The 12,348-nt window shown below is 34.3% G+C and overlaps 1 protein-coding gene across 1 annotated transcript in view; it reads left to right on the top strand.

The window, feature by feature from the left end:
- Positions 1–733: 733 nt before the first annotated feature.
- Positions 734–12,348, top strand: part of KCNU1 (potassium calcium-activated channel subfamily U member 1) — a gene marked incomplete at both ends in the record, with an annotated part of 140,251 nt that continues 128,636 nt past the window's right edge. The window contains 2 exons of the mRNA XM_079141742.1: positions 734–928; positions 3,491–3,613. Coding sequence (XP_078997868.1) covers positions 734–928; positions 3,491–3,613 — 318 coding nt within the window. The remainder of the gene's footprint in view (positions 929–3,490; positions 3,614–12,348) is intronic.

Genomic DNA, 12,348 nt, shown 5'->3' with positions numbered 1-12,348 from the left:
CAATTTTATCTCATTTGAAGGTATTCCTGCTTTCTAAAAATTATATTTATTTAAAGAGAACAACATAATATTTTGATACATGTGTACCTAATGAAATGGTTACTAAAGTAAAATTAACATACACACTTCACATGGTAAATTTTTCCATGTGACCACAGCATCTAGATTCTGAATATGACAAAATATTAATTAGTCCCTGTGTTGTATACTGGATATTTAGACTAATGTGTCCTACATAGCTGCAACTTTTTAAAAGGAAAAACAAAAATCTTGAAGAATTTCTCCTCTCTCCTTCTGAGATTATTGATGATGTGGCATGCTGTCAAATACAGAACCAACTCATCCACATACAGATAGGTTGAGTGTTATTTCACCCAAAAAGTAGTTTAGAGATTGTTTGATGGAATAAGCCAAATTGTTATCCAGCTACCATATCAGTAGGATCATGGCCCCAGAGGATGTGGTTTCCTTGAGGTCAGAAAGAAAGTCTGTAACCATCAGATCTAGCAATTTTATCTTCTAACTTCCCATGTGGTGAGGTCCTAGCAGAACCCAGATGATGATCAACTTGAAGCCTGCAGCACAGTAGCATGGTGGATGGAGTCTTACCCCAGAACTCCTCATTGGTTGTCACCCATGGTATTAGGATGCTGTAATACAATGAACTCTACTTCCTGGAACTGTTACCATGCCACCATGACATCACAGAATAACCCGACAATTCCGTCTCCTGATGTATCGAGCTAAGCTACAAGAGGGAAATGGGGAAGAATTTGGGAAAACGACCTGCACGTCTGAGATCCAGGCAGCGTTTATCCTCTCCTCCTTTGTGACCTTCTTCAGTGGCCTCCTCATCTTATACCTGTGCAGACTACTCTGGAAAGTCATTAAAAAAGGGGGAAACTTCCAGGGAACCGGATTTATATTGGTCAGTTTCCTTATTTGGGACCCCTCTGTATGAAAATTAGAGACAGGCTTGGAATGTCTTTGTGTTGAGCAAACAATTTAGGCTTCACTCACATTTTCAGGCTAATCTTAGGCCAGCATTCCAAAACTTGCAGGCACAGGGCTCTGCCTCTGCTCACTCACCACCGGGGGAAACAATGTCTTCTGTTGATGATGTTTTATGTCAGTGGTGGGAACTGAGGTCACTATTCTGAAAAAAAAAAAAAAAAATGTCCATAACTACTATATACCTCTATTTGTAATTTTAAAAAGACAACTGTTCTAGGTACCAAAGTGTGCAGGGAGTCAAAAAGTAACAAGATATCAATGCCACCCTCACTTTAGTAAATTATCCACACTTATGTGCTCACATGAGTATGCTGTCTTTCAAGTATGATGCGAACACAGTACACCTACACCAGCTACAAACACAGACACTTTTTATACCCAAGTCAGTTTTGCGAGGGTTGGTGTTGTGAAATGACAGCTGGCAAATGATGATGACAAGAATAAATGACACCTTAGTAAGATAAGGCATTGCTTAGAAGTTTGAAATAAAGCTCTCAAATGCTGCATAATGGCTGTTCTATTACTAGAGTCAAAGGCAAAGTTTTACCATTCCCTGTGTAGGTTTTTTTTTTTTTCATTTTGTCTCTCAAACTTCGTTTCTTTCTCCAACTGTTAATAGTAATTTCCATAATAGAAAACATACCTGTGCTTCATAATTAATAGAGAAAATTTGTTAAAAACACTTAACATAAAGAGCAATATAAAACAGCATAATGTACAATTATGCAGTGAATTTTTAAGGTTATTGGTAGTATGCAATTTAGGTTTCTATAAAATGTATCCAATGTTGAAATTTATAAATTTTGTTGTTGAGTTCACTCTATTAATAATTATTCCTACATTAAATACTTTAGGCAGTGGTATAAAAATAGGGAAAAAGTTCTGCAATATTGACTTAGGAGTAAATAGACATGGTGAATCTGCCTCCAGATATCTATTTTTTTAAAAATATGCAACAGAATTTGTATAATTTTAAAATCTTCTTAGTCTTGGTGTTCGAAGTATTTCTTCTCCATTAGATTCATTTTTATGTGATTGTGAAAACGTGATCATATTTGTCAGTTCATATTTGTTATATTTTTCATTTCCAACTTTGGATATAATTCAGTCCAGATGTAACTTTTAATTTCAAATATTAAGCAAATGTTACAAAATGTTAAGAAGCCAGGTCTCAGCAGCCAGAATACTATACTGTTTTGCTTTCAAATCTTGAGAATGTTTGAGAAAGGTTGAGTGTCTTCTCAATACTTTCTTATATTTAAATAAATTGAGAATTTCCTGGTTTTTTTCTAAGGCTTGGGAAAAGTTGGCCAAATGCAAAAATGTCACAAATCTTGTAACATGAAAAGTTCTTTTTAAAATTATTTGGAGAGTTATAATTTTTCCATAAATGTGCATTCTCAAAGATTTATACCTCCATAATTATGATTCAATTATATCTTGGAGCCAATTTTTTCCACAGATGGCGCCTCCAGCTTTAAAATGAAATTCAAATGAGTATTCAATATTAATGTCATATTAAATATTTTGATAAAATCTATTCTCACACAACATCTTAGTAATGCCCATGCTGAGTCACATGTATTTAAGGACAAACCACTGATCAGGGTGTCAACTCCATCTGAATCTTTTAACAAGGTTTTCCTACATACCATTCAGAAAATATAAGTATAAAAGTTGAATGATCTTGAAGCCCTGACTCCATGTAAAATGAGATTTTCAGAAAGTCCAGGGGACTCTGTCAGCTTGGTGCAGCTGCTCTCGTTAGTCAGCACCCCTCTCTCTGATTGTTCTAGACTCTATTAACAGACGTGGACACTTGCTCTTGGGCAAATCATTTCATTCTTCTCTATCCTGGTTTATCAATACAAAATCGATTCACTCAAACCTACTTTACCACATCCAATTACTATACATTTCAAATACAATAAGTAGAGGTGTTCTGCAAATGTGAGAAAAGGTGATGAATCTGGGAGAACATGATACCAGCTAAGGAAGCAAAGGCAACAAGAATTTTTGAGACTTTACTCTGTTCTTGTCGTTAAAAAAATCAGACACTTGAGCAATCATTTAAATATCAATGTGTATCCTTTTTAAATTTGTTTTCTTCATCCATGTATTTTGATGGAAATATATGAAAACAGTTACTCCCAGAGCAGAAAGCAGCTTGCTGCTCCCAATTCTGAACCTGACAGCCATGTCAGTTTGGAGGGTCTGCGGCTGAGAATAGGCAAGAAAGGCACGCATAAAGACTGCAGAATTCAGAACGAACAAAGCTAGGCACAAAATCAAGGAGATGCAAACCTAGCGAGCCACGATCTATAAGATAAGATAAGCACCTTTGGCATTCCCCAGGTTGGGCAAGGTAGAATGATTTCTGGCTGAGGCCATGATGAGAATCTTCATCAACAGAAATAAGGCAGATTGCTTTTTCTGAGTTACAGCTCATTCTGTTGATTTCTTTCTCTTGTTATAGGACTTCCTCACATCAGGTAGCTTCTTTGGCAGCAGCCCTATAAGAAGGCTTTATTTTTATGGAGTATTCCGTGATCGTATAGAGATGTTGCTTTCAGCACAGACTTTTGTGGGGCAAGTGCTGGTGAGTATGTTTTCAGTGTTAGCTTGCTAACTGACTTAAGCCTCAGACATGATTAAGGCTCAGTATGCATAATTTTGTCACCCAGGTAAGCATCTGCTACTCTGGTCATTTTATCTACCTCCCCACCCCCACCTCTCATTCTTGTGCTTTACTGGGGTGAATTTATCTCTGGAGTGAATATCATTACTGGGCATTAGGTTTTATATTTATTGCTAGCCCACCTGCAAGAAGAAAAGCTATAAATTAGGACAAAGGTTGTGTGAATTTCATTCTCTTTATAAGTAGATGGATGTCTGCCACATGAAGATTTTTTAAAAATTGACATTTGGTGAACTAATCTAGCCTAAAATGTACATCTACTTCCCCCCTCTTTGATCCAATAGACCTCCTCCTCTTTTCTTCATTATACAAACTAGCCTTTTTTGCCTCTCCATGTTGCCTATTGCTTAACTGCTTATTGTAATTTCAGTAACTTGGACATTTTAAAACTTAGTTTAAGCATTGTATCTCCAGGGAATCGTACCTTATCCCCACAGTCTAAAAGCCCCTCCTCTAAGCCTCTGTGAAATCCATCAGACACTGTTACTAAAATTATCTACACACAGGCCTGTCTCCCCCAGTGTACTGTGAGCACCCTGAGGAGAGACCATGTCATGGAAATGTGTGTTTTCTGTTGTCTGGGAATAGCAGATGCCCTGTCAACGAACATTGCCATGATCATGATTTCCACAGTACAGTTTGTTCTAAAGCAACAACAAGTAAATGCCCTCTATGATCTGGGATGTGCTGCCATCAGATGGTGATATAGTGGAAGTAGGTTCCTATGAACTAAAGATTGTACTTTGTTCTTTATAATTAGCAAAAACATGGCTCTTTTCAAGATGATGTTGCTAATTCAGGTATAATCAATTGCTGAAGTTTGCTTGGAAGTATATAAGTAAAAGTGCTTTCATTAAAGCTGCATGAAATGTTGAATCATCTGGGAATGTGCCTCCCCTTTTTCTGTCTTCTAAAGTTTTGGTTTCTTTTCCTAAAATCCCTGTGGGTATGACCTGGTGCAGAGGATTTTGTGATTCTCTTTGATTACATCAAGGATTTCTTGGTTAGGATCTCTTCAAATGTTCAAATCGTATTTGACTGTGTGAGTATATATAATACTGGGAATAACACATTAAAGGTCACTGGAGTGAAGCCGAAGAAAGCTTATAACACCCACCATAGGAACATTGCTTATTACACCCACCATAGGAGGGTTGCAGGTGGGGAATTACTGGTCATTGATCTTGCGCCAACAGAAATTCCTATAATGATGGGAGAAATGTCTTTTCAAGCTGAACAGCTAATGATTATCTAGTTGGAACACCAGAAGACATGGAATAAATGCTAGATTAGAATAAATATCTCACAAGGCATAATTGAGTTTGTTAGGGGTTCCAAGTCAGTGTTTAGGAAAGAATGAGAAGAGAATGAAATGGATTGTAGCTCTCCTTTTTCCTTCTACTTTTCTCATTTTTCATAGTAATTCCCTCACTTCTTTCAACAAATAGAAGTTTGCCAACTACAAGTTAGGTCAGTACTTTAGACATGATAAAACATGTGAACGAGAGTCTTGCACTTAAGAAACTCAAATTCTGGTAGTGATAGAGGTGAGAAATACATACCTAAACAAATAAGATAAATTCAGATGCTAATCCATAGTATTATGAGTGATGAGTTTGCAAATTGTTCTTGTTAAGGAGTTAGATCACATTAGATAGAGTGATCAGAGAAGAAATCCTTGACAAGGTAAAATTTGAGCCAAAACAAGAAAAATCAGAGGATAAAGCAATTGAAGAGTGGAGGGGACAGGGTTGCAGATAAAGGGAACAAACTTATGGAAGTAAAGAGTTCAGGTTACCACAAGTACCAAAAGAAATTTCATGGTCTTAGAGACCATGGAAAATGGGAGACAGGTCTGAAAAGCGACTGGGGAATAGTTGAGGGACTTGTGCTTCACAGGAAGGAACTGAAGCACTCAAATGGAGCCATTGTACACTAATATAAGGAAAGCCATCTGGGGTCTTAACACATGAGTTGACATGGTCTGATCATGTTTTAAAATTTAAGAGGCACTAAAGGCTGAAAACAAAGGTATCATGGAAGTTATCAGGCAAATGACAATAGAAATTGGAAGGAAATGTTTGATATCATCTAAGTTAAATTCACAACAAAAAACATTAATGATGCCAAGTAATTTGAGTTCATTTCTTAGGACTCACTCAGTTAACAAAGTACCACCAAGAGTGACTTAAAACAAGAGCAGTGTGTTACCTCATGGTTCTGCTGCCTAGAAGTACCAGATCAAGGCATTGACAGGGTTGGTTGTTTGTGAGGCTGCAAAGGAGATCATTCCATGCCATTCTCCATGCCCATCTCCTCCCTTCTGGACATTTGATGGAAATCTTGAATACTCTTTGGCATGAAAACACATCACCTTTCCCTCTGCCTTTATGTTCACATAGTGTTTTCCCTTTGTGTGTATGTATGTGCATGTATGTGTGTGTGTCTGTCTGTCTGTCTTCCTGTGTCTAAACTTTACCCTTCTACGAGATCACCAGTCACATTGAATTAGAACCCACCTTGTGATCCCGTTTAACTTGAGTGCATCTGCAAAAACTCCAACTTCAAACAAAGTCACATTCTGAGGCCCCGGAGTTAGACTTCAACCTAACTTTTTGAGGAAGAACACAGCTCAACATGTAACCCTTGTAATGAGCAAGATATGACATTATGAATATTACCATACCAAGAATAACTTCAAGATAATTCATAAATGAAAATTACAAAAAAGGAAAGTGTAATATAAAAAAATCACCTTGGTAGTATTAGACTGTAGTTCACCTATTTCATATTAGAATGTACTAAATAAAATAATAATTATTATAAATAGAAAGGAAACTAGTTTAATTAATAAGTTTACTGAAATGATTAAAATCCATGCTCTGAGAAGAGATATTAAATTTATAAATGTTTACGTTTCATTTGTAAACATTTGACACATATAACAATGGCAATTATAAAACTTAAAAAGTACAAGCAGACATCACTGAACACCATGCAATTAAATAAATAAATCCAAAGAAAAGTGAAATCAAAGAACCAATAGTTAAGCACGTTTAAATGTCTCTTAAAGGACTCTTAAGAAATTGCAGAATATTTAGAGAGGAAAGACAAGGAAAATATCACATATCCCTTGCCCCTATAGTATAAAATGAAAGTCGTTCTGAGTTAAATGTATAAAATTTGTTATTTTGATAAAGACAAAATAATTCAAATAAATGAATAATGAAAACAGATTAAATCTAAGCAGAATAAATTAAAAAGATAGAAATTAATAAGCTATAAAATAGCTGACATTTTAAGTGAACAATGAAACTTAGAAAATCATGAGCCTAACGGGAAAAAACTACAAATACTTGAATTAAGACATTAATATGAGAAAATAAGTACAAATACCAAAGAAGTTAAAAGATGTACATCTTTTAATTCATCTTTTAATTATATATAATATATTTGCAATTAAATTTAAAAACTGGATGATTCCCTATGACAATATAAATTACCAAAACTATCCACAAAAGAAACACCAAATATTTTAAAAATAAAGTTATCAAAGACTTATAATTATAACCACTATACACTCCTTCCCCTTCTATAGGAAACTGATGACCTCAAGGTCTAGCCCAACAAATTTTCAGTGTAGATATACTAATTAAACTATTATTGAACACAGAAAATAAGAGAAAGTGCCAAATTTTCTTTTTCAATGAAGGCACAGTGTTTATATCAAAACCACCAAAGGGAACTGGTATTGTAACTCAGTGGTAAAGCATTTTCCTACCACGTGTGAGGCACTGGGTTTGATCCTCAGCACCACATAAAAATAAAGGCATTGTGTCCATGTACAATTAAAAATACATATATTTTAAAAAACCACCAAAAGTAGCAAATAAAAAATCTACAGATTAATGCCCTTCACACTTTAAGAGAAGCTATATGGGTTACTACCCAGTAGAGAAAGAATATAAGGAAAGAGGAAGAAGGGGAAGAGAAGTTGAAAGAAAGAAAAAAAAAATAAGAAAAAGTGGAAAGAGAAGGAGACATCCATCAGACAAATGAAAGGAAAATGAAGATTCTCTTCCAAACAAGGTGTCTCCCAGAGACCCTAGAAGAGAACAGGACAAGACATCAATTAACTTGAGATTATCTATGGACTTGAAGTTATGATACTTCACAAACCATGTTTTCATGACCATGACCTGTGCAAGAAATTTCCTTCCGAATTTAATTCTAAATATGGCCCTATTCTTAAACAAGTATCCCATTCCCTTGTTTATTTATTTATTTTTTGGTTGTCATTAATTGTGTATCCATTTCTCTTTCACTTGTGGCTAGAAAATTTAGAATCAAAATTATGTCTTATTTTTGGCAAGTATATCCATTTTTAGCATAACTCTAGCATCATTTAATGCCTCTATCCTATTTTTCTGTCTTCTCTGAATCCTATTTTTTCAGGTAATCCGGGATTTTATGTCTTTGTATTCTGCCTTCAATCCTTTATGCAGATGCATAATCTTTTCTGAGAATGTGTAATCCTCTCAGTAGATGAATAGACCTGAGCGGCAGCAGCAGCTCCAGTTGTTAACCCTAACACGCAGGAGAACTAGAACCAATGGATCCACACAACTCATTTAGAAATGAGAAAGAGTAGTTCAAATATGATGTTGGAAAATGGGGCAAATAAAGATATATTTTTCCATTTTTTTTTTTTGCTGATTTTCCTAATGTAATGCAACTTCTACAGAAAAAAGAAAACATAAAACATGGGAAGAGATCAGTCTCTTATTACATTCTTTACATCCGTTTATGTGTTAAAATAAAATAATCCTGTCCACCAACTTGAGATGAGTTGTTTCTTTATGTTTTTTGTATATTTCTGTTCATTATTCTATAGTCTTGTACTTAAGATACCACCAAGCATCGAGGATTTATTTTGGTGGGTGGCATGAGATTGTACTTTAATTTAGAGATCTTTGTCATATATGCAAAGAAAAGACTAATAGGAAATGTTTGTGCTCACACTAACTTTTGGTGAACTAAAATTTTATGAGCTGATTTTGTAGATAGTTGCACTGTTTATATTTATATACACATAGTACCATATTCAACAAGTACAAAGGATACATTAAGAGCTTCCTTATCAAAACCCAAGTAGCAACCACTGCTTTGAGTTTCTTCTTTCACATCTGAAAATGCTCAGTAACATTGTCACATCTATTTTCTTTGGGGGTGTAGTCCACTTAAGATAACTCTACTCCTCCCTTAAATTATATTTACAAAACTATAAATGTTCAAGTAATAAAATGCTTTACTCCTTGTAGCCAACCTTTGCAGAAAGTAAGTCCAGTGAAGGTTAAATCAGCTCTGAATGCAAGCTAGTCCACAGATCCTGTGACTTTAGACAGGGATATATAGAACCCTGAGGAAGGGGAAGGGGAAGCACCATAACTTCAAGTCCATAGATGCTCAGCAGACCTGAGTAGGTGTTGGCAGGTGCAGGCATTCTCCAACTTTTTGGGTGCTATTTCCTAAAATCCATATACCTGAAGACATCTCATGCCAATTCTCCTTTCTCAATCCTTTTTTTAGTGCATTTAGCAAAACAGAGCTATCGTCATTACCTCTTTTTGGTAAGTGGAAATTGCAAAATGGGGATGAAAATGTTATCTACAGATTTTGATAAAGAAGTGAGTTAACATATGAGGAGGAGTTTAGCATATTGTAATATTTATGTGAGTTAATAAGTGTAAAAATATACAACTAGTGTATATAGCTATTATTTATTACTGATATCTATGTAGTCAGGCTATCTCAGTGTTGATATCTATAAACACAAAAAGACTGATATTGATGCTGAACTCTATCTCATTCTAGCAATAAGTATTATCCTTCTGTGCATACATTAATTTTTAAAAATTCATCTTTCTAGCTGGATTTTCTATAAAATTTTATGCTTTTTTAATAGTTTTCAGTTTTTAATAACACTTGTATTGCTTTGATCAACATTCTTAAAAATAATTGTAACAAAAATTCAATTTAAACGTTTATAAAATAATATTAGAGACAGACATTTAATTTTAATTCTCTTTTAGTTTCTTGGACTGCCTAGAGATTTCAAACATGTTCCCCCATTTCTGCATTGGATTACTATTTGTTGGAGGTATTAAACAGTAATTACCAAATCAACATGACATTATATATTATAACCAGGATAATCATAAATTTGGGGTTTCTTTGGTTCTCCTGATGTAATTATTAGTAGAATCTCTTTCATTTTTAACAACTTATGGTTTTGGACAATAAATAATATAGCTACCTTAGTTTTAAATGAAAGTTTTGATTTTTAATGTCACAGGGCATTTTCCAAGGAAAAGGAACCAATGAAGATAAAGTGACTTTGAAGGGCTCCTTAACCAACCTGTAGATTATACTCCACCTTTAGTTAGAAAGAAACTTCTCTCTCTCTCTTTCTTCTATCCTAATTCACATCCTTCTTCTTCTCTCCTGATGTACCATAAGCCTACCTTTTGATTTCAATTTAACCTCCCTGCAGGTTTATATATTTCATAAATCTCTCTTTAAAATAATTGAATTCATCAATTCTATTTACATACTTATACCACACATGCATGCAGTGGATTTTCAAAGATGGAGCTTGATTTCATCACTGGAACAGCTTTGCTGAGATGTCTTCCTGAACCCCCTTCCTGAACTCATCCTTCTCCTCCTCCATCAGCTCCACCAAAAGCTTGTTGTAGTAGACTTGTCAATCTGAGTATCCCTGTATTCAGGAACATTGTGTCTCTACCTCACTTGACTTCGACCTGAAGATGCAGGGCAGTACTGCACACATCTAGTGCCAAGCCCCATCATTCTGGTGCAGTCTCCACCCCAGGAGAAAACCATCCCAGCTGGCCCACTTTGTAGACTGACAAAAAAAAAATGTTCTTATGTTTCATTAGTGCCTCATTCATCTTTCAAGTTATGTTAAATTTTAATTTTGATTTCTTATTTGATTCATGATCACTTTAGAGGAATGTTGTAGTATGTCTTCATTTTCTTTAAGAGGGATTTAGATTGGAAGTGGGGTGGTTATTCTTTTTACTTCAGTAGAAATTTATGGTCCAGAGATGACATTGTTTTTATGATTTCCATTTTGTGGAATTTATGAGAAATTCTTTATTGCCTAGTATGTGATCAATTTTTGCTACTATTTAATGAACTTTTGAAAGAAAATGTATTATCTGTTCAATATATGAGCCATACTAATTATGTATTATGTATTTTCTATATCTTTGATTATTTGCTGAATGAAAGGGTTAAAATTTCATTTTTTTTTTTTAGTTTTATTGGCTTTCTTGCATTTCCAACAGACTCTGAGTGCTATATTCCTATTTATGCACAAAGTTACCTACTATGTCTTCTTGATTTTTATTGACAGTCTTTTCGCCAATAGGAAATATCCATTTTTGTTGAATTTAATGTCTTTTTCTGGAATATTTTAGTATGTAACATTGACTCTCCTGCTTTCATTTTATGCAAACTTGTTTAGATTTCTTTGCTCAGCTCTCTTTTAATCTTCCTCTTGTTCTCCCTTAAGTGTGTCTCTTGTAAATGTCATGTAGCTGGATTTTGTTTCTTGTATTGATTTAAGAATACATTCATTTCTTAATTTACCAGGGAAATTTAATCATTCTCTTTTATAGTGATCTGTTTTATTGGTCTTTAAAAATTTAGAAATTGAGTTTGCTACCTCAAAGTATATCTAAATATCAGTGGTTTTAATAAACAAATAGGAGATCTATTAGTAAAGAAAGAATGGGTATCCAATACACAACCAGAAACTTGTTGTAGTGTTAGTTTCTCAGCTTATAGGAGAGGCAGAATTTATGCTGATTGTGAATTTTAAGAAATATGGGTTCAAATATTAACTCCTCCACTTTCTAGTTTATAATCTTGGGCAAGCCAATTTTTATAAATTGGATTTTACTCATGTAATATGAATATAAAGGAGATTGTAATAACCTCATATTGTAGAAACAATTACATAATAATACATGCAAACCACTCAAGGCATAGTAAGCACTTAAAATTGACTGATATTTATTTCTAATTTATTTTTTACTTTGATTTATTTCTTGGCATCTTCTAATGTAGATAATTCTATTTTTAATAGAATGTCAAAACTATTGGGTAAATCAAATTCACCATTTATTTCTCTGTATATCTCTGTGCATTTTGTATTTAAACTCTCCTCTTGCTTGATACATTTTTTGTAAATTTTTCTCCACACCACCTCTTCTTCCTTCCGGAAATTGAACTGATTGAACATCGAGTTTCAGGTTCCGTGTGTGTGTGTGTGTGTGTGTGTGTGTGTGTGTGTGTGTGTGTGTGTGTGTGTCTGTGTGTGAATGTGGTGGTGGTGGTTGGGGGATCCATAGCATTATACATCTTTATGATTTTTTTTCTTTACATTCACAAAGTTGAAAGTTACATTAATTTTGCCAGCTCTATTATGTACCATGGTTTTTTATAACATATTTTTTCTTTCTCAATTTTTCTTGGATACTTTACATATTCTTCTTTTCTTCTGAGTACTTTATATATTCATTTGCAAAAAGAAGTCTGATGCTGTT

Source organism: Sciurus vulgaris, assembly GCF_902686455.1.
Source record: "Sciurus vulgaris genome assembly, chromosome: 5".
In the NCBI taxonomy this organism is placed as follows: domain Eukaryota; kingdom Metazoa; phylum Chordata; class Mammalia; order Rodentia; family Sciuridae; genus Sciurus; species Sciurus vulgaris.
Note: the sequence above shows the minus strand (reverse complement) of the source record. Positions and strands in the feature narration are given on the sequence as shown.